The 24659-nt window shown below is 35.6% G+C and overlaps 1 protein-coding gene across 1 annotated transcript in view; it reads right to left on the bottom strand.

The window, feature by feature from the left end:
• cdc73 (cell division cycle 73, Paf1/RNA polymerase II complex component, homolog (S. cerevisiae)) overlaps window positions 1-24659 on the bottom strand; it is a 342051-nt gene that overhangs the window by 255245 nt on the left and 62147 nt on the right. The window contains exons 8-9 of the mRNA XM_039734564.1: window positions 14938-15036; window positions 5170-5248 (exon numbers count right to left, since the gene is read on the bottom strand). Of these exons, the coding sequence (XP_039590498.1) occupies window positions 5170-5248; window positions 14938-15036 (178 nt within the window). The remainder of the gene's footprint in view (window positions 1-5169; window positions 5249-14937; window positions 15037-24659) is intronic.

A 24659-nucleotide genomic window follows, 5' to 3' on the forward strand; every position in this document is an offset into this window, starting at 1 on the left:
AGTGGTAAAGACGGTGGGCAAACAATGTTAAGTGGGCCCTGACCAGTCTCTCAAAGTATTTCATCATGATGTGAATGACTGCTATGGAGCAAAAGTCATTGAGGCACGCAATTGTTTACTTCTTTGGTACTGGCACAATAGAAATAATTTTGAAACATGGCAGAACAGCAGCCAGGTATAGAGACGTTAAAAATGCTGGTGACTATATGGGCAGAATGCCAGACATGACACTTTTAACTTTTTTTATTTATTTGGATATCTTCACATTCTGTACACATCCTTTATAGTGGAAAACTGAGCAATAACTGCCCAGACACTGTAATAATACTTTTAAAATATGATGAGGATATGCAATAAAAATGGTAACACAAATCTAGATCACTCGATGCATCCACGCAAAACTCCATGGCTCCTCTGTTGAGCCAGAGGGAAAGAAATCCTAAGTGAGATTTTGTCAACATATATGTATATATTGATATAAACAAGTTATAGTAAGTGGCTACAACCTAAAGCACAAATACTAGCAAATGTAAACATATTTTCTGCAGAGATCAGCAACAATGCAGAAAAAAAGGCCATCACTTACATGAGCCGTCCTAAAATGTCAAATAGAAAAAGCGAAAATTACTATAATCCTTTTTATAATCGCTATTCTGTATAATCTGTTTTTATAATCTGTTCTGTACAGATTTACAGAACATAACTTTACAGGAGAGCTTATAATGCAGAAAAATGCAGTTTTAAAGCTTTTATTAATGAGTCAGAAAAATGCTCCTAAAAATATTCAAAATTTTAAAACCTGCATTATTAAAATGGAACTAACTGGAAATAAATGGCTAAAACTCCATAGTTTAAAAATATTTTCAACATTCATATTAGTATACTTAAACTCACTCTTGCTTTAAGGGTTGCAATTATGTGCCAGGGTAAAAATGGAGGTCTTTTGTAAAATGGTTGCTTTGAAAGCACATATACCTTAACACTAAAGTCACGACTGTCAACTTCCATCTAACCTTTTGGTACAATCTCAATCTGTACTATAGGCTTCATGTTACAACCATTTACAAAAGTTATGTATACAAATCAAGAAAGGTGACCATATTGTGAAAATTAATTGCTCTTAACATCCAAAACAGGTTACTGGACTCTAAAATGTGTCAGAACCACAGGATTATTGGTTTTAACATAAGCTAAAAATAAAAATAAGTCATTCAGGAACTGGATAATTAATCAAATCGGTCTCTCTACTTACCAACCTAAGTTTACTATTAATGATCACTTAGGACCGACCAGAGCTTCTCCTGATAAAATCGGGTAAAAGACAGAAACCTACCCTGGTCAAGGAAGCATTCATTTTGTGTTGTTCTCAAAAATTTAAACTCCTAAATTATATTAAAAAAAAAACAAAAAAACTCTTCCATACACATGTTTGAAGTCCTAGTAGTACTGCCATTATTCCTGACATTACTACAAAAACACTCAACAAAGAGAGGGGGGTTTTTAAAGTGGTAATCCACTAACACCCAGGGTCAAATTTCCAAAAACATTAAAGTCAACTGCAGAAGATTCATAAATGAGAATACATTTAATGTATTCATGTTTTGTATTTTACTACAGTAATAGACTGTAATGGCACATTTCGTAATAGTGGATATACTTAATTAAATTACTGCAGCTGTCTTTGAAGGATAAGTTTGATATTTTCCAAGAGTAAGTTATTTCTTTACAATCATAGCATGCATTAATTTGCCACATTAAATTGCTCAAAAGTGAAACTTTATTTATATGAATACCTTGTCTATTCTTACAGTTTACAATGCAAGCATTACAATACAGAGTTCCACAGGTGAAAGAAAAATCTTTAAAACTTTCCAAATATGTCAATTTGTTTAAGCCATTAAATTTTAAATTCATTAAAAAAAAGCTTCACTTTAGAACTTAATTTTAAATGGAAAAATAGTATATGCCATTATTGTGAAGAAATCACTTTGACTTGAAACATACCAAACTTATCCGCTAAACCCAATGGCTTTTTCCACTAAAGTGTCATATATGGCCACATGTGAATGTTAATATACACCTAAAACCACATAAAAAGTCAAAGGTTCTCATGGTGCACAGAATTCAAGAGATCTTGCAAGATCGCAGGGTCCTCACTGTAAATTTACATTAAAATATAGACTGCAACCTAGCAAGCATAGGACACAAGGCAGGAACAATCCATGGACAGTGTGCCAGCTCATAGCAGGGTGAACATATACATATGTACACACATGCCATGGCCAATCCACCTAAACTGCATAATGGTCAAGTAAAAGAAAGACATACAAAGAATATACATTTTAAAAAGCCAGATGAGTAACTCCTGATCATAATAGTCCAGCAAAAACCAAGCAACTCTAGTACATATGAAATGCCAAACAGACAAACATGATAAAGCTATGTTACACTTCACATCTTTTCCAACAGTTTTCAGTTGTAGACTTGATTTAAATAACTTTAGTGATGCATGCCCATGACTGTCAGTACTATAGTGTAACATCCCCAGTGACTAAATTACAGCAAAAAACAAAATAAAATAGGTCTGACTTTTTCTTACAATCATATAAGGCGGCGGCAAAAAGACAAGGAATTCAATTTTGTTACTCCTGATCGGGAAACATTACTTGCTCAATAACATCTTTTACATGTTCTTCTCACAATTCTGGCCTTTCAGCTGCTTAGATGGATCACTTCTTAGTTAATTCTGAAGTTTTTTAATGACTGCATTTTGATTTATTTTTAACCAGCCTGAACTCATTTGCTCGCCAACCTTCCCAATATTAAGTCATGAGGACATGTGTACAGTAGACCCCTGCAAAGTCGCAGTTCAGGGTTCGCTGACTCAAGTAATTCGCGGATTTTTCCTTAGAACCTAACTATTAATTGTTAGTGGAAAGCGCAAATATCCTCCACAATTTTTTATGGCTTTTTTCATGGCAATACTGTGCTGTACACAGAACAGGAAGCAACCGCTTAGGGAAACGCAGTTTGGGATGGTGAAAGTAGCCAATCCGAGAGCGTTATTCATTTCTCCTTGCTGCTGATTGACTGCTGGCCTGTGACGCATCTCCAGCGGAGTGTCCTCGTGTTATCCATTTTGTTATTGTGTTCATTTTGTTATTCTTAAATGCACAAGATGTCGTCGAATCGCCTTGCACCTTCTAAGGCTTCTGGCACTTAGGCTCAGTGCCAGAAGAAGTTTAAAACACTCCAGGAGAAGGGTTTGCTCTGGGAACTAAAAATTTATGTTGCAGTAGCGTGTCACTATAGCATTAATGAAAGCATTGCACGCTACATAAAGAAGAACGAAGCAGCGATCTGGAGTACTGTATCTAAGTTTCTGCGATAGTGCCAAAAAGGTAACAACCGTATGGAATAAAAATATTGTCAGGATGGAATCTGCCTTGGCATTGTGGATATCCCCTTGGATGGTAACATCAACCGTGAGAAAGCATGGAAATTGTACCAGCATTTCGCTACAGGAGACAATGTAGCAACTTCCCATCATAATGTTCCTGAAACCTATGAAGAAAAGCCATCACGAAACCCCACCAGAAGACGACCTATCCAAAGATACGTCTTCTCCTGAATTATCTGAAGAGACGCCACCTGAGTTTTAAATCCTCTGCATCGTACTGCACAGCTACTTTATCATCATCATCAATATCATTCATCATTAGTGAATACCCGTACATTTTACTGTATTTTAATTAAATGAAATTATTATGTATTTACTCTACTTATAGCAAAGAAAACAACAGCGCATACCAAAGAAAACACGCTTGCATGAATTACAGTACATATAGCGGTACCATTGGTATTTTACATTCTAGCACCGCGGGAGACATAGCAGTACAGTACTGTACAGTAGACGGGTTTACCTTTACATTCTGTTTTTAGGTAATGTATTACGGTAATTTTTTAGGTAATGTATTAAGCTGAGTTTGCAACTAAATTAAAGTGCTTTGGAGGTATACTGTATTTAGGGTTTAAACTATAAAAATAGGCATTTAAAAGGCATTTTTTAACCACATCCAAAAGTCGCAATTTTTCAGAATTCACGGGTGCTCTAGGAAAGTAACCCCCACGAATTTTGGGGGTGTACTGTATATACTGTATGAGGTCAAACACTCTTGTGCAACTCGTGGCTAGTTTAGTTTTTCTACTAAATATAGAAGGAGAAAACAACAGTTAAAACTCATCTTTAACAAAGGTTATTACTTCTAGTTAAGGCAACAAAATAACCAGAAAAACATGTTAATACATGCACTGGCCTTACCCTAACTACCAAATTATAGACAGTAATTCACAGAATTGGAATAAGTGCATTTCTAATTTGACTCCTTTTCACTCCAGATGTAGACAATGCTTTTCTTCAGTTCTCTCTGGACCTCTTGGAGGACTTCCACACCTGAAAGGTGGCCCAATGTGCTTTGCCTTTCTTTGTCCTGGTACTTTTTTTTTTTTTTTTTTACTTTTGTGGCTTCTCAAAACTTGTGGCAGCAAGCTGTACTACAGTTCACAGCCACTGAGGTTTCATACAGTAATCCTCTTTCATTAACATAAAAACTGTATTTGCTGGGACTGCTTTCTATTTTGCAAGGCTGGACTCAATGCAGCACTTACATTCAACTCTGTTACCTCTAAAGTAGAAGATTTGCTTAGCCTTTATTATGGTCTCACCTTAGGGGATATGCTACAGAGCAGAAGATCTGGACAGACAGAAAGCGGGGAGTAAGTTCTTACATTAGGGTATTTATAGGAAAAGCTGGACATTCAGTAATTGGTCTCTTGGGCGCAAATATGTCCAACATTTTGGTTAATTACTAGTGCAAAGTTTTGCTCATCGAGGCTGCCAATGTTTGAGTTAAAATAACCCTGGAATCAACACTAGATGAGGTACCAGACCATAACAGAGAACATCAATCCCAAACTAGGCCAACGTACAGTTAAAGTCAATGTACCTGTCAAATTTTTTGAAAGTGGGAAGAGAATCTGGTAAACAACCATCACACACAGGGAAAAAAGCACAAAATAAAAAAATAAACATCTAGATAAATCAAAGGCAAGCATCTACTGTTAAATCATTAACTCTTTGTAGTCTGAAAATCATTAAAACAATTTTACCTTCTTTTCCTTTGAATCTTTCTTGATCGTATCTGTTATAAGCAGCTGGCACTGGTTGCTTGTTTCTCAAAGTAGGATCCTATTTAAAACAAAAAAATAAAAATTAAATACTAATGATAAATAGTCTCCACTGAATTAATAATAAGGCACCATAAAAATTAATGTACGCAAACAATGAAATGAAAACAAATCAGCCTTTTCAAATGGCCAAGTGATAGTTTAATCTGTAAGAAAAGCAAATGGAAATGAGATATGATTGGTTAACAAAATCAACAAGAATACCAATTAAAATGTAAAAGTCATTAAAAAAAAAATTGTGTAACCTAAAAAGAAAAAGTACAAAAATGATTAATAATTGTATGTATAATTTTGGATTCTTAATAGTCCAATAGCAATAATAACTTCTCAGTACATTTTTCTAATAATTAAACAGAAGGTTAATCCTTAATAAATAACTATTATGTAAAGAATAATCAAGCAGGGCGGGATCCCTGGTGTATACTTGCTGACGCTTCTCTCTGTAAATAGCTTTTTGCAATACTTTTCACTTTCTCCTGCTGTGTGTTATGTTCATAGATGCAAACTTTTTGCACTGAATGGGAATTTATTTGTATGGATTATGTCTTGCCTGGGCCGAGTTCCTGGCTCTGGTACAGTTGATATGCATCTCCATGTGGTACACTGGATGTAACTTTTTTCCGCAACTGCCTGTTGCTGCATGTTGCCTTATTACTGCTGGCACTGTCTATACGTGCTTCGCCTGGAGAAATAAGCTGATGCTTTTGCAGATTCAATTGTGTTGCTGACTCCTTTGATTTACCTTTTTTGTATTTTATACTGTGTTCCATGACATTTTTAGGACAATTATTGGGATAAATGAATTTTTTTTGCCACTGGCTTCTCTTCCTTGGGGGCTTGCATCAAAAAGTCAATTTCACCTGATTGCCCACGGCTATGTGTTGGAACCTCCAAACTCTGGTGATTATCTTCATGTGCATCTTATAATATTTCTTACGTTTTTAATGGATCAAATCTATAATGGCATTGGTTTGTGTTTCTTCTGGACTATTCTGCTATGTTGCTGCTCACCTTTCCCACTCTGCTACACTGATCTTTAGTCAGCTTTCTATTCTCAGATAAGTACTGAACAACATTTAATATGTAACACTGTTTTGTAGAAACATTCCATGCAACAGGTTGTTTCTGTCACCAGAGTGTTAACAGGAATCAGTATGAAATTACTAGAAACTACAATTATTGTACATTTAGATAGAAAAGTATCAATGCCAATAATCACAAAGCACCCCTTTGCAGCTTTCTGTAAACTATGAGAAAGTGTATGTCACATGTTTCAGTAGCAAAGCACAGCTGGAACAACATTAAACACATCCTCAGCAGTAATAGTTAGCTTCCTCCGGAATATCCCATTCCATTGTTACATAGAAATGATCTGCACAGGTGTTGGCACAATGTTTTTTGTAAGTACTTATTACGACTGAAGTGGGTATGTGTACTTAGTTTAGCTGACAGCAACTTTTATTTACTGTGAAAAGCACATTATCTAGTCAGCTGCGTATGCATTAAGTAAAATACATTATTACACAAGTTATGCATTAATTATGAAATTGTTCCTTAATATGGAAGTATATAAAAGTGACAAAAATGCACACTTTGAATTATCTCTCTGAAAGTACCACTATTTACTATATTGAATGGATTTCAGCCTAAAAAGCCAAGTATATTGTATCTCTTAATTATAAAACTCAATTCTCTGGCTAAGCTTACAAGCATGCCATAAACCTCCCTTTCCTAGAACAAATATATACAATTGGTAAAGTACTGTTGCAGGTACATACTAATTTACTTTCACCAAAACAGATTTAAGTTTTGCTTTTTTCTTTTTTTTCTTTAAGAGCAAGTATATATTATCAACTAGCCATGTGCGGCCAACAACGTTGCGCGTGTTAAAGTTGCCTGTGAAGGGCTCCCTGTTTAAATGCGGCTGCCAGTCATGAACTGGGCCCTTCGTCGCACAGCATTATTATTTTTTATAAGGGAAACAAAATTACAAAAGAAAACCCTTGGACATTGATTCAATAGGAACGGCCTACTCAGAATCACTGTCCGAATAGTAATTATGTGGTGGTGTAGGAGCATTTCTGCTTCTGTCCGTTCACAGTCTGTCTCGTTTTCACGACGCTATCGTTTCCTCAAACGATGTCTTCTCAACCTTTCTCCAATCTCGCAGGTTGCTTTGTGGCAATCCAAAGAGTAAGGCAATATACACGGAGCAATGGTTATAAAAGGGGGACACATAGGTATCCAGGCTCTTTAAAGCATAAATAGGGATCACTTCACTTACATGTGAGCAAGCCATGGTACAACTGTGAAAACGTGCAGCACTCGCCGGCTACAACGCAACAATAATAATTTCCGGAACATGCCGTTACGTTGTCATTCATTTTACCCACTGTCTTTCTTTAATTCATATGTTACGTAGGCATGTACCTTTTATCTTCGGCAATCTCATTCTCTAACCAGGCCTCAGGAGCTAACCAGCGTAACACTGTCCACCAACCCATTCGTTATTCCGGCACATTGTTGACATCCGAAAGTAACAACGACGTACTAAACTGCAAGGTGGTCTACGCATGGGTGGAATTGGCAGACAAACAAAGATCAAGATCTCTTTAGTTAATTTAAAGCACAACCATTTGTTTAGTTTGAATGTCTGTGTTATGAGGTGCGACTGGAGTACTACAATCTTCAGTAGTATAAGCCTGGAGGAGATTCTTAATGCAATGCCTATGTTTTAGCTGTCTCTCTGCTGCCATCTAGTGCTTCTTCTTCTAATTCATTCGCGGACAAACAAAGATCAAGATCCAAATGAAGATTATATATAGAGATACATAACAGACATATAGGAATATGCATTAAACATGTCTCCAAAGATGATAGTATAAGTGAGTGCAAAAATAAATTGTAACAGACATGCAGTATTGTGCAGAAGTCTTAAACATTTGTGAAAAAGTGCTGTAAACCAGGAATGCTTTCCAAAAATAACATGAATATTCTCATTAAATCAACAAACTTCCTAGAAAGTGCAGTAAACAGAAAAACCAAAGGAAAACAGTTTTTAATGTGGCCCCCTTTTGCCTTAAAGACAGCATCAGTTCACTTAGGTCCACGTGCATACAGTTTTTGCTCGTCTTCATGTGGTCAGTTGTTCTAAGCCTCTTGAAGACCTTGTCACAGTTCCATTGGAGCTTATGGCAGTCTTGCCTTCTGTCTCTGTAAGTAATCCCTAAAAATGCTCGATGGTGTTGCATTTATGGTTTTGTGTGGTCCATACTATCTGTTGCAGGATTCCCTTTTCCTCTTTTAGCTGCAGATATACAGTATATTTCTATACTGCAGAATGATGTGGGAATCATTCAGACACAACCCTGATGGTATTGAATGACTGATAGGAATCTACCTATAACTGTTAGCAGTGAAGAGGTTATCAATTTTGATCAAATCACCATCTCCGTTTGTGAAAATGCAGAAAACTTCCAACGTGCTTCAGTTTTGCCTGCAGACATTTATGCACATGTCATATCATATTCATTAACAATCGTCCGTTTTTTATGGACATTATGACTGATCAGTCCTGAGCTTGGGTGCAATTTTTCTCTCCCCCAGTTTTTGTGTTTTATTCACTGGTGACTCATTTGGCTATTGAGGAAGGTGTAACAATGGGAAAAAAATCCTTTTACTTAGTTTGGTAACAGAAAACCACCCACCCAAACTGGCTTCTGTTCCCCATAAAAAGGCAGCTTGTGATCAAACACAAAGAATCCATCAAGATGTATTCTATATTATTCCATAAAGGTAAAAGTAGATTGCAACTATCAAGGAACCACTGACAGACACAACTCGGTATTTATGCAAAAATACACAGCATCTGGCTTTTGGCTTTTGATCCATTTTGTTGACCTCTCCAAGTCAAAGGTAGGTCAACAACTTAAAAATCCCAGAATACCATAAATAATTAAACTGTGATACAAGACCACACTGCAACATCAGATATATTATATGCTACGGTATAAGTAATTAGATAGTAATGGTAAATGTATTAAGGCCAAACAGTAACTAAATATATAACGCAGATTTTTCACTGCTTCGCGGGTTCTGCGGACAATGTGTCTTTTTTACTTCCTGTACATGCTTCCTCAGTTGGTTTGCCCAGTTGATGTCATACAAGGGACGCTATTGGCAGATGACTGAGAAGCTAACCAATCAGAGCACGCAGTTAAGTTCTCCTGACTGAGAAGCTAACCAATCAGAACACGCAGTTAAGTTCCTGCCTGCTAAATGCAGTGTTAACCAGGAAGTCTTGTCTCGCTCATTCAGCATCAACGTGTTTCTCTGTGTAAAGAGTTGTGCTCTTTTGTGTTTATCTTTGTGCATAGTCAAGCCCTTCATTATGGCTCCAAAACGATCTGCTACTGCTTCAGGGGCCATGCGCCTGAAGTGGCTACTTTGGAAGAACTGTAACGCTCTCCTTTGTTGTGCAGTAAAATTAAACTCATTGTTATCGGACAAGTCATCGTGTCATTGTTGGTGAGTAACCATAATTAATTTTCTACTTACAGTACTTAGTACATGTACGTACGTTTAGTGTCACTATACACACATTTACTGTATACTATTTTTCTTGCGTTGTACGTATTTATTGCTGGTGGCCTGTCTATCGTAATGGCTGTAACTTAGATGATATCGGAGACACTCAATATCTTTAAAATAATATTTAGGTTTTACTGTATATAAACAGTGTGTTTATATACATAATTTCAATGAATCTTACCTAATATCTAAGAGAATACAAAGGGATTATGCTGTATAACTCTGCGGGTAATATTTATAAACAGTGTGGGAGAGTTTATAAGGGCTTAAAATATATAAAAATAATCATACAAACATATGGTTTCTACTTCGCAGATTTTCACCTATCGCGGGGGGTCTGGAACGCAACCCCCGCGATCGAGGAGGGATTACTGTATGCTTTAATTTTTAGAGCTTTAATGATTCAGAAAAGGCTACTGACTTTCAATTTTTTTAAGTGCCTTTTTCAAAAAAAATTCCCTAAGAACAGACAGTAATAATGACATATGCATCAAGTGCTACAGCCTTTCTCGCATTTGTAAGATGTTCTGAACATGTTCTGTGTTACACTGTGTCTAATTCTATTTATGGATACTTGTCCAGAATAAAATCTATTTTTTTTAAACAACTAAACAGATTCTATTACCTGTGCCCATCTAACAGTAACAAAAATCGCTTTACCCTGTAAAACTTGTCTTTATGTGTCCCAACGCCCATTTTCTCACAGGCTGGAGAGTACAAATGGACCAAGTGTCTTATCTAGGAGAATGTTGTACAAATTGGCCAGTTAACACTATTGTTACTAAAAGAGTAGTGCTAAAACTGCATCACAAAATGCCTGCTTGTCAAACACTGTTACTATATTAGATTAGATTATATGCTTACAGATTTTTATCTCAGATAATTTTTAAGAATTTTGGTTAGACACTAAAGTCATTCTCTTAATTTTATGCAATTTTCTTCTTTTAGGTTGGCCTACCACAACTAATTTAAGAACTGCCAAACTATGTATGTCAAGTTAAAACAGTACATAGGAACAGGTGTAAAAGTTAAAGTTATCAGTACTTCTATTTTAGATAGATAATATATAGTTTTCCATTGGTAAAACAGTCACATCATTTTTGCCAAATGTGACACTAAATCAGATGCATCACTTTAACTGTGTGTCAAGAGTTAAATTACAATCATGATACTTGAAAAAATAAAAGTATGTATGCAGTCTAATAAACAGTAACAGTTATTAGTGTGACCATGGTCTATGGCAAAATCTGTATTTTGAAAGATCTCAGTTTTTAATTTTTAATTTTCTTTCTTTAACAGAAAGTTCATTTCAATTACTATATTAAATCATCATGTCCCATTACATTTATTTTGTTCATTTTAGTAGTATTTTCAATGCCCAGGTTTAACCTACAAGTCTCCTGCCTCTTTCTTCATTGCCTAAGTAGTCAAGAAGAAATGTACGTGTACTAAAACTGGCATACTGTGTAAGAAAAGATTAATGAGACGCAAGTTTCAGGTGCAGAGCATGGCCTAGCATTCAAAGATAAGTGCAGCTTCATATTCAATAAAGAGTTGTGGTGCCACATTAAAGAAAAAACAGAGGTTATCTTTTACAGAACTTTCTGCCATTTGCTACAGGATTTCGGTTTATAATAACTGCACTTTTTCTACACCTTAAAAGTTCACAGTCAAGGTTTATATGGTCTATAAAGAGATAAAGATCAACATTTGCACCAAAGTGCATTAACAAAATAGGTACCGTTTCAGTAAGCACACATATCATGGATAATTACAAGGAATATCTAAAGATGATCCGATTTGCCATTGACCAAGGGTTAACTATTTTATGTTGTAAGAAAAATAAAGTGTGTCTGAAATACAAGGTCTTTAATAAGATATCCTTCACTATCAAACCCATTTAATCCACTCTGGAGGATGTAGCTTATCCCAAATGTAATAAAAACTTTCCCACACTGAGAGAGGGTCAATAAAGAGTCACCAATATATCTAACATTCACATCTTTTGGAAGCGGGGGACATGAACAGTTGTTTGACAAATGTAAAACACAAACTCAATATCCCAGGGTTTTAAAACACTTTGTCGGAATGCTGGCATCACCTTGAAGGACACTCCCTCACACAGATGCAATTCATAGCACTGTACTTCGGCTTTTCTATACTTAGTGAAATATCTTCCTTTTTATTTGCTTGCTATGAAGCTTTTGGATGGCCATAGGGGTTTTACATTGAGATTTTGCAGCTCCTTTATTTTTATTCATTTATATATTAATCATTGCCTTTTGCTATTATTCATATATGTTAATAATTTTTGCTTTGATTCAAAACCATTATATTTTGCGTATCTGGGGTGACTGATGAAAAAAAAAATAAATAAATAAATAAAAGGCACCTCATGTGGGTAGATTACAGTACCACTTCTTTCTTTAGAAGTTGAGAAGTGATGACTTCAGTAGTGAGCAGCATATGCATGTGACTATAAGTAAAGTTGTATCAGCCTCCAAAGTCTAGGGGACACCTGTCTAGTCTGCTCAAGCCAAATCTATTAAGTCCCTACCTTGACTACTAAGGAGTGACAGTCTGCACAGGCACCACTCATAATCAATGCTTAAATGGACATGTGTGCATATTTTAAACTTAAGGTGCACAAAAGTATGCCAAATCTAGAATAAACCTAGTATGTCCCATTTAATGCATGATAAAACAGTCATAAGCAGGCAAATAAATGATCACATAAAGAGTACAAAAAAAAAAATAACAGTAAGAGGCTGAACAAAGGAGGTAGCTGCTTCCAAAACCAAAAAAAGAACGCCAGACATAAGCTATCAAGACCCAATGAATTATTAGAGCTCATAGAATCCAGAGCCTCTTAAAGATCACACAATGTGACTGGGAAGTCCAACTTGATAGTATCTTCTGCAAAGAGTCTAGGTAAGGACAGGATAGCGAAAAGAAATTTTATTTCAGGCGGGGAAGGGTTAAAGCTTTCAGAAAATCGCATAGAAATTATCAATCTCAAAATATTTGTTAATTTTGCTTTCTGATTTATTTATGATTGCATAATAATAATAATTGTTACACTAGGCTCAACAAACAAACTACTAAGCAAATGCCAAGCAGATCTCAAATTCAGCTTTCTACCAAAGCAAATAATTAAATTCAGACCTTGAGCATGTCTGAATGTGTCACTCAAAGACATGTTTTCCCCCCAAAGAAAAGAGACTCAAATTAGTATATAGCATACGAGCATGTGCAAGTCAGGCTGCCAGCACAGCTGATTTTGAAATCACAGAAAATACATTTTACTGTCATCCTATGCTGAGTCATCAACACAACCAGAATTGGTATTAATGAAAGCTTGTCGCAAAATTAATTATTCCAAAGCAAGGAACAAATGTTTGGACAAACCAGCACATTAATTCTGTTAGATCTTAGTGCAGCTTTTGACACTGTCGGACATCACATTCTACTGTCCATAATGGAGAACACGCTGGGTATCTCCAGTGGTTTAAGTCCTATCTGACTGACAGGCAAGAGTTTGTTAATCTTGGCAACAGCAGATCCAGCTCAGTGACAGTCACACAAGGGGTTACTCAGGGCTCTGTCCTTGGCCCTCTGCTCTTCTGTATCTATAATGCTTCCCCTTGGCCATATCACTCATAGATATGGACTAAGTTATCATTTTAATGCAAATGATACTTCTATTTCAATGTTAAAAACAAACTGCAATAAAACTGAACTCCTGAAAATTGGCAGCACAGCACAATTTAAGAAAATGAGCTCCTTCTCAGTCACTCTTAATGGTGATCTCATCATACCTTCTTCTGATGCAAGGAATCTTGGTGTAATTTTTGATTCATTCCCTTTCTTATTACGCCCACATAAACCACATTAAGAAACTTTGCTGCTTCCACTTCCATAGCATATCCCGCCTGTTCACTCATTCCTCTCCTTTTCTAATGCTGAGAAACTTGTCCATGCTTTTATTACCTTCTGCATTGATTCTTGTAACACCTACTGGCAGGTGCCGCTTCTAATCTTGTATCACAGCTCCAGTTGATTCAAAACACTGCTGTTAGACTCCTAACACGAACCAGCAACAGCGAGCACATAACACCCATAATGCTTCACATTTACTGGCTCCCTGTGTCTTACAGGATTTAATATAAAAGTCTATGAATAACCTACACAGATGTAAATGGCCTTGCACCAGACTATATCAGTGACCTTATCCATTAGTATGCTTGTGTTTACCCACTAAAGCCCTCCGATTCTGGCAACCTTGTTGTGCCCCACATAAACCTGCAGTCCATGGGTAACAGGGCCTTCAACTGCATAGTGCTCAGACTTTGGAATGACCTCTCTAAATTACTTAGATCAGCTGAATCCATTCATTCTTTAAAAAAAAAAAAAAAAACAATGTAAAACACATCTGTTTGGGAAGGCTTTTTTGTGTGTGCTATATCACAAATGATGTTATTTACTAGGCTTTTCTTTTATTATTGTATTTAGTATTTTACTCTGGTTTATTTCATTTTATACTATTTAATGCTTTGTATATCCTGTATCTATCTGTTTTAGTGTTCTATTCAGGGAACATTTATATCCAATGTTACATATACCTGCTGTTTCCTTCTGAAACTCTGTGAAGCACCTTGAGCATGGGAAAAGTTTCTATATAAATAAAATTTATTATTATTATTATTATTAACAATGTTATGAAATATACAAATATAGCAGTTATTTCTATGATATGCAAAAATATTTTTAGGTTTTTCTTTTTTTAAATTCTCATCTGACTGCAGACTCCAGAACCTTTCTATCCAAACAAACTTGACACTGCCTGAAAATTTTACATAATGCATCTCTGAAACTGAGTTTAAAGACTTTGAGTGTTAAAAGAAAGGTAAAATTTGTTCAAATGGCTCATTTGCTTCTTTCACTGTACATTTCGATATGGCATTTAGAAAAATGTGTAAAAAAAAATGCACCATCAAACACATGAAAAATGTAAGTGCAAACTTCTTTAACCCCCAGAAAAATGATACATGAACGAAGGCTGTACTGAAACATGAATTATGTAAACATGAATATTCTCACCGCCTGTGTTGCATTTTGTGCTGGTCTTTGTTCGGGTGCACGTCCTTCTTCTCTTGCTTTCACAGACTGGAGGATTGCAAAGGTATTCTTAGAAAAAGTCTGTAATGACAGAAAATGGTCAATTACTTCAATGTTATAGATTTAGGGCAAAACAATTTAGAAGGGATGTGGGAAATAGTGTTGCAGATTCTTAAAGTCCTTTGTTTGAAAATGTAAAATAGAGAAAATCCAAAGCAGAGGCATAGAGCCTGTGGTAATACACATGGTATCCATCTCCTCAAACTTGATCATTTCTCTGTTTATAGAATAGCTTGTGAATAGGGAATATACAGTTATTTTAAAACATGGTTTCAAATGACAACAATTACCTTTCAACCTTCATGTGGGGAAAAAAAATTAAAAATAAAAGCTACTTTGAAAATCCTGTTAAAAATCATCATAACATGTATCAATACTTTTTAGTGTTCACCTTTAATTAAGCTGGTGATGACATTCCACACAAGACTACCGAAATATGCCATAGAAATATAAATCAAGTTAGGACATTGTTTATACAAAACAAATAAAACAAACTAAGAGAGATCTATAAAAAAGAATCAAAAACTAAATTATACTCCAGAGGATGTAAATTTCAAGACTATATGCTTAGCCTTTGCAGATATTCTACATTACAGCTGGGTGACATAAAATATTTTAAAATGTATTCAAACAATGTACCACCTGAAGACACATTTAGGTGGCACATTCCTAACAGTAAGTGTGTACACTTTTTGGACAGTGGTAGTTAACACTAGAATTACCAGAGCCTATGAAAAAATTCGTAGGTCCGTCCCACCTTAAATCGCTTCTTAAAACCGTTCTCACCTCTCTGCCAGCGTCTTTTGTTAATCTAAATATGCTTATAAAAGAAAAGCTGCAAGTAGCCGGCTATTCCATTCCCCCAACGACTTAGAACATGCACAAACTTCTCCCAGGTCATGCCTTGATTGATTATCTGGGAGTGAAGTGGAGTTTTAGAGTGGAAATAATAGATCATTATTTGGAATACTGTACACACATTGCAAATGTGTTCCGTTTCTACAGTAATCCGTGTAAACACATTTTTAAAACAGAAACGTTTCTCATATTGTAGTAGTAAATGACAAAACGTAAGCATAAACTATATAATGTATGAAGCCTGAAGTCCAAATATCAAACACTTTCAAAAAAGGTACAAATATAACAAAACAAGTATGTTTTTATTCAAAAATATAACTGCAGAAAAAAAGACGCCTTAGCATGCCACATTGACATACTGTATACGTACTACAGCTGCCACAGTAGCGCAATGGTATCAACTGCTGACTAGTATTCAAAAGGTCATGAGTTCGATCCCGCACGATTCAGTTTTGAGAAGTAAACTGCTCTTATTCTTACTATTTTAGAATAAAAACATACATTTGATTTCAGTGTGTAACAGCCGGTGTAATTTATGATACTTGTAAAGGTTAGGTTTTTTTTCATTCACTTTTCATTCTCTCAGTCGTGTTCAGGATCCTTCCCTACCCCCAACCCCCGCTCCCGATTTGAGAATGCTATTTTTTTTTAAAAAAAGATGCGCTACTTGTGACTGCAATCTCGTACCAATGCTTGCGAACTGAAGTGCCTGCGTGCACTTTTCGTAGCATTACACGTCTATTTTTTTGAGCATGACCGTGTCGCTCAAACACAGGAACATATGTTGGTGTACAAGTATAACAAAACAAGTTCACTTTTATTCTGGACTATAAGTGAAGAAAAAATAAAGCAACTTACAGTAGGTGGTTGATACGACAGCTTGTGTGGTGCAATGCTAAGAACTGCTGATTTCTGATTCGTGCTATATAAAATCATCACATTCAAATATTAACAATTCCCACACATTCCTTCTACATTCACGACATGTGTACTTGTTGCAGTGTACACATCTCTCTGTGCTATGGTTCCTATTACACTGAATGAGCACCTGACATTGTACTTTCTTCACTATATAAATAACATTCGAGTATAGCGCGTCTCCAAATAAATCACATTTGAGCTATAGCGCATCTCCAAATAAAATCACATTTGAGTTATAGCGCATCTTTATATGAAAACAGCATTATCAGATGGTTGGGATCGTGAACGAGACTAAGAGAATGGGACTGAATTAAAAAAAAAAAAAAAAAAAAGGCTAACCTTTACAATTATCATGCATTTACACTGGCTCTTACAGACTGACTGAAATCAAATGCATGTTTTAATTCTAAAATAGTTCAGTAAATGCAATATTATTTGAAAACGAACAGCGTCAGATCGGGCACATATTCAAACCCGATCTGACGCTGTTCGTTTTCAAATAATATTGCATTAGTGCGATGATGTTTTTACATATATTGTCTCTTTCATTCATCTTGTGGTTTGTAATCAGTGGCCGCGTGTTTTTTCCCCGATCTTGCCAGTTCGCACATGTTGCTGTATGGTGGTGTTTCTTTTGTACTCCAGGACATGCAGAGGACAGAATAGTACAGAGCAGTAAGTTCAGCGCTATATGCAATCAGACAGACAGACAGGCAGAGAAGGCACTAGATATATAAATAAACAGGGAATGCACTGTATAATAGATATATAAAAAACAGCTAAGGGGATAGATACATAGATAGGCAGACAGGGAAGCTCCTATATAATAATAAAAAAATTACTGTTATTACTATATAGACAGACAGGGAGTTCAGGCAGGCAGAACGGCGAAGGTTAAAAATAAATTTTTTCTCCAGCGGGGAATCGAACTCGGATCTCTTGAAGTACAACAAGTCTGCTGCGCTCTAAGTGACAAAATCCTACCAGTACGCCACGGAAGCTGTTGTAAAAGTCTTGAACCTTTTATGAAAGTGTTTATTTTCTCTTTGGCTGTCAGGCTTTACACACTTTATAGTTTATGTCTACATTTTGTAACATTTATTACTAAAATATGAAAACGTTTCTGTTTTAACATTGTGTTTACACAGATTACTGTAGAAACGGAACACACATGAAATGCGTGCGTTCCAAATAACAATCTATTATTTCCACTCTAAAACTCCACTTCACTCCCTGATAATCGAGGCATGAGCTCTGAGAAGTTCGTGCACGTTCCGAGTCGGTGGGGGGATGGAATAGCCGGTTGCTTGCAGTTTGTTTTTATCGGCACATTTACAGAACAAAGGATTCTGGCGGAGAGGTGAGAACGGTTTTAAGAAGCGATTTAAGATGGGACGGATCTACGAGTTTTTTCGTAGACTCTGGTAATTCTATTGTTAATGCCTTTGTCACTTATGCATTGTAAATTCTATTGGGATTTGTTAACAAATAGTCCAAATTTGATGCATTAGTAATCAGTGTGCCTGTATAACTTATAACTCACTTAAAAATATTTTCACTGAGGAAAAGGCAACATTTGGACTACCTACCCACCATTTTATCAGAGCTCCACCTATCTTCTTATTACAGACCTGTCCATCAAGTCAATAACACAATAGATAATAATTTAAAGAATCTTTAAATATAGTGAAGTCTTGAGCCCAAGAAAGTAAATGTGATTGCAAGACTGAGAAATAGGCTTATGCAGTAGCTGTAGTACTGTGAGCACAATATTGGACAATGGTGTGGTAGATGAAACCCAGGATAAACTAGATGACATACTAGGACTGTCTACTGTACAACTCAAGTAGCATGTGAGCACCTACAAAATCTAAAAGGACTTGTGAGAATGTTTCTGGAGAATGTCTAATTAGTTATGGACAGCCTATTATTGACTTATCTTGCAACACAATATAAAAATGACAAGGTATAAAAGCATACTGGTTCAATAAGATTCACTGCCGATTTAAATCTTCAGTACACAAAGACAACATTGACTACATTTTAGAGTAAGAGGTTTGGGACAGATTAAAGAAGATAACTAAAAACAATACAAAGCACATTTAGCATTTAAGCCTTGCTTAAAGGAACAAGTTGGACTAATTCCATTAATTTTCGGCTTCGCCAAGTAGGATAAGGTGCTTGGTAACTGAGGCAACTAAGTGTACTGTTAGCTTGCCTCGTACTAGGCAAAACAGGAAGCCTAGGGTAGTGTTGTGGATTGAGAGTTCATGAAACTTATATTCAATGAGAAACAAAACCTTGGAGAAAGCATCAGAAGATTTTTTTAGCATATCTAATATTTCTGCATTCACATTTAAATTAATCTTATATGATCATTATGAAATTGTAAAATATTAAAACCTAAACTATCCATAAAAAATAACAGGAATAAATCCTGCCACTATGGCTTTTTTAAGCATATTTGCTGCATTCTTAGTTACACTATTGTTTAAAATAAATTAATCCAATGTGTCTGTAACAAAATAGCAAACATTAAAAGCCATACGATCAATTGAAAACATGAAAAATTAATAATACTAGTGGAACACACAGACCGACAGTCCAAAAATAAAAATAAAATAAAAACACAAGTTAAAGATAAGGAGCTGTTATTACATATGTTTTCTAAATACATATTTCAGTTCCACTAGATGTTATAATACATTTTATTACTTCCAGTGCCTCAAATAGAGCAAGCAGAACTTTTTCTGTATGAACTTTTATCTTTTCTACTATTAAAGTTTCACTATGTTGGCCTAGATCTCTTTCTCATGGGTGGGGGTTGACATGATTTGAACCTAGTTTTGTATGAAATGTTTAATTTTAATAAATTCAATAACATGTTCTAAAAAAAGTTCTGTTATGGCAACACATTCTTTTGTTCTTTATCGACCAAATTGCAAGGTCAATATTCTCTCCGTAGACACACACACTTGCTGGTGGCTATGCCTAAGAGGTCATTAACGGCCTATCAGAATAGATAAGATCACCCCAGATACCACAGATCCCTGTAGCCTTCCCTACCCTCAGCTCAGCTCATTCACCACCTGTGCATTCTCAGTAAGATTGCATGGTTCACAGCTATTTGGAGGATCAGCCTCATAGACCCAGAGATATCCAACATCCTAGCCGGAAGGTCAGCTTTAAACAGCTGCTCAAAGCAACCAGCCCAGTGGGCCAGAACTGCAGGGCAGTGCATCTGCAAGGATCGTTCCATCAGCCACTCTGACCGTGAGGAACAGATTTGGATGCGTGTGTAATGCTTCAATTTCTCTGTAAACTGGACATGAGTCACTATAACATAGCTGGTATGTCACTTACTCATAAATTCCTCCTTATCTGCCCTCACAGCCATCATTCTCAGTTTGTGATACAAACTGGAGTTACCATCACACCATGCAGTGCAACTCCTCTCAATGATATTCAGAGTGCCCTGCAAGAAGAAATGCCTCCTTCTGGAAACACTGGTAACACCAACATACTTTAATCACGTCTGAATTTTTTGACTGTCATTTAGAACTGTGTAGCAGAGGGTAAAACAAGGAAAAATGTGTCTTTGCTCCAAGCATTATGGAGGACACTGTAATTATGCAATGCACAAGTGTACACTTGTATAACAGTCTACTATAGACTTTCACAACGCCTCTCACTTTCTTAATAGTGGAAGCATTTCCTTTCTGTATTAAAAGGTCAAGTACGAAGGGTGTTCAGTAATATCATTCAGTTGTGTTACTGATCTGAACCTGTCACTGGGGTTCAGGGTATATCTTCTCATGCCACACATACAGTATAAGGTCATCTCATAGCAAGCACTCGCAGAGAGAGAGAACAGCAAGCACACCTACCCACGAGTCTATGAAGAAACTGACAGAATGGGATCATCATTCCGTCACTAAATTCCTTACAAGGGAAGGGAAGATGCCAAAGAAGTCCATGAGATGTTGACTGTGGTATATAGGGATGATGAACCTTTGTATAATAAAGTAAGGTTTTGGACCAAACAATTTAAATGGGGTTGGGAGTCGACAGAAGATGACCCCCATACGGGCATCTTGTGGAGGAAACTTAACAGGAAATACGGTGATAAAAATAAAAATAAGCTGGAGGCCATGATCATGGAAGATAGTTGTGTTAATGTTATTGCCCATTAACTAGGGATTTCAGCTGGTAAAGTTTCCACAATCATCCATACTCATTTGATGATGTCAAAGGTCATTTTCCCATGCGTTCTTGGATTACTGAAGTACAGGAACAGAAAACTAGTCACCAGGAATTCTGTCACAGAATTTTGAGCTTCTTAGAGAAAGTCCAACTAACCTTTTCTCACAAATTGTTACTTTACTGAGGATCAAACGTGGATTCACCACCATGATCTTGAAACCAAACATGTTCATGCAATGGAAGCATAAAGGGCCTTGATGCCCAAGAAATTGTATGCAAAAGTTGGCTAAAAAAGTCATGGCTTTCTGGGATACGAAGTGAATTCTACTGTTGGAAATCATGCCACACAAGATAACCATCACTGAAAAAACCTACACTTCAACATTGAAGTCAGCAGTTGTCAGCACAAATCTATAAAATTAGCAGAAGTCCCAAAAAACTAAAGGCTGCTATCAGGAAATGTGGCATCATTGAGCTTAACCAACCACAGTACAGTCCAGACCTGGCCCCAGTAATTATTTTCAAATTTCAAAACCTGAAGTAATTTCTGCATGGACAATGACTTTAAGGTGACAACAATGGGTTGGCTGGAGGACCAAGATGAATTATCATATTCCAAAGGGATTACAATCACTGGAAGCAAAGTGGGCCAAATGATCAACAGGGATTACATTGGAGAGTAAACATCCCTCATAATGTTTCATGTTCAAATATTGCAATGAGTGGTACTGACTGTTTCATGTTCTCCTGTTTTAAAACAATGAAATAAAACCCTAAATTTTTCCAAACTAATCACATAATACACTATCAGATTCACACTTAAAAAGGAACTCAATTTGTAAATGTTGCACACTACTGTTGCTTTTTAAACCATGACAGATGTTCTTGACTATTATTTCCTGGTGATGCTTAAATATCCCCAATGAATGCATATTCATGGATTGCCTAAAAGAGTCCAGAGTTAAAGAGAAACATTGTGTGTTTGTGGAACAAATTGAACCTCATTTGTAAAACAAGCCTTATTCAAGTGAGACTTGTTCAGCTAAGTCTTGATTTCATCTGTGTACATTATGGAATACTTCCTCTCTCCTTAACCTTTGGCCATAGAATCAAAATACAAAACCAAGGACACTGCATCTTTCAGCAGCCCCTACAAGAATATAATTTTTAAATGGTTAATAACAAAAAAAAAAAAACACATCTCTTGCTACAGGTCTACACTGAAAAACGGTATTTCTTTAATTAAACTTGATTATCACTGTAATATTCACTTGGCCCAGATATCAACATTCAATGTTTGTAAGTTGCCATTGTTTGCACACAAGAATGAGCTCACAGCACAGATTGTTTTTGGCTTTATATAGCACCTGTTCTTTGGGGAAATAAATGTTCAAAAGACAAGAAAAGGTCTGCCACATATCACCTATATGTGGATGAATGCTTTAAAATTCAGATGAATGCTTTAAAATTCAAACTAGTTCAACTTCACAGAACACTGTGGATAACAACCAATACACTTGCCAAATTAAAAGTGACAGAGAAAAAAGACATTCTGCAGCAGGATACAGAAAAATACAACCTACTGGTATTATAGATATATTATACAAGTATAAGTAACAGATGAAGAGTGACTTTTCTACATAAAAAGGCGTCCAAATAAACAACTAGTAAGTCTGCTTAAATACTAAGTAATTTTTAGTTTTCTCCCTGCTATTACTTGATGAAAACACATACATTTGCTATTCTGACCTTACATAAGCTACAGTATTCACTGTAAATCTAATACAACATTAATTTCGTGATGCTAATAAATTAAATATCTTCATCTGGTCTAATGATAATATATAATCAAAGATTTTAGGCCTTCTAAATAGGTGTGCTCCAGTCGGGTTTTAAAAGGCTGAAACTGATCACAGATTTCATATTACTTGATCAGCTGATTCCAATTTTTTTCCTTTTTCTTTTATTCCTTTAAAAATATTTTACAATAGGCTCCTGCACAACCAGAAACAAAGAAGCCGTATACGTCCTATATTGAAGTGTATTGGTGTTAAATCTTCATTTTTTATTAACAAAATTAAATTCGGTAGCCTTACTGTTCAGTGACCAAAAAAAAATACAAAAATTTAAATTTCTTAAAATATGTACAAATATGTACAAAAATATGAATCCATATATATTACATTCATACCTACACACACACACAAAAACACACAGAGACACAGACACAATCAATTAATTGGTACTATCAATTAAAGACTGCTTAAATGCAAATATACCTGCACTTACAGGTTTTCATCATTTTTAATCATTAATTGCACTACAGCTTTTTTACTGTTAAAGTATACATTTAATATATGTATACAGGTGTGTATCACCTAGACATTCATAATTATTGAAGTGCAATTATAAATATGTACAGTAAAACCTTGATTATCTGTCACTCAACAACTGTCAGTCTCCATTAACCATCACCAAATGTCATGCCTCATTTTGAAATCAGTGTCAGTTACATACCGAAGTTTTTCTCTTTTGTTAAAATTAAACTACTATACGTTGTGGCCGAAAAACATATGCATATGGTGTTGGAATAGTTACAAAAAACTGAAATTAAGAATGAAACTGCAAAAACACTTCAAGTATTGTATCAATTTATGGAGTAGGAAGAACAACCGTTGAATGATTTAAAGCATGATGTCGACAAAAATGAGAAACATGTAGAAAATGGAAACTACTGACAATAATGTTATTCTGTATTAATGTTAACGTTCTTTTACACTGTAATTTTTTTTTTTTTAATTCTGTTATATTATGTTTTGTTAATATACTGTGACATGCAGGCAGCATGTGATGAGCTGTGTAGGAGCAGATAGGGCAGAATGCTGTTTAAGTGAAAGGACTTTGTGAAGGGCTGACACACCTCTTAGGAGATGAAGTCACAGGAGAAGGTAGGAGAAATAGTAAGTTGCAATGAAGGGAAGTTTTGAGTAGCTCTTCTTGCTTTTTCTAATTGCACAGGAAGACTTCTCCAATTCCTTTTTCACAATTTATTACTCCACTTTCTTTAACATAAAGACAACTATTCTGATTGCCTCTGCTCTCACTAAAATAAATAAATAAATAAAAAGACATGCTGGCTCAATTACGTAATATCGCATGTAAAGGAGTGCTGCAACTAAATTACTGTAAAGCCTAGAAAAGGGCTGAAAATAATGTTTTTGTGATTGGCCAATTTACTGATCACGAAATGTCTTTTTTTAGTGAAAATCGGCAGCTGGAGCATCTCTACTCTTAAAGTACAAAATTTTCTTAGGTTAGTACCGAAGGCAACTAAACTCTGACTAGAAGGAAACAATGATTACACTTTATGTCTGTCTTAACTTGCCAGAAAATATATTTATGAGTGGATGATAATTTTACATTTTTGTTTAAAATTTTTATTCTAAATTCAAGGCTTGAATTTGGCATCTTTAGTTTATTAGTTGAGGGTGTAAGGAAGATTTATACATTAGGCTCCTGGCCATGAGACAGGAAACAGAACATTTGCACACCCACCCAAACTTAGCATATATGTTTATTTTATGACTACTGCTCAATTAAAAAAGTAATCACAATTAATCACAGTTAATTTTTTTTTTTTTTATCAAAATTAACTGTGTATT

The sequence above is a fragment of the Polypterus senegalus genome, chromosome 14 (assembly GCF_016835505.1).
Source record: "Polypterus senegalus isolate Bchr_013 chromosome 14, ASM1683550v1, whole genome shotgun sequence".
NCBI classification, from domain to species: Eukaryota; Metazoa; Chordata; class Cladistia; order Polypteriformes; family Polypteridae; genus Polypterus; species Polypterus senegalus.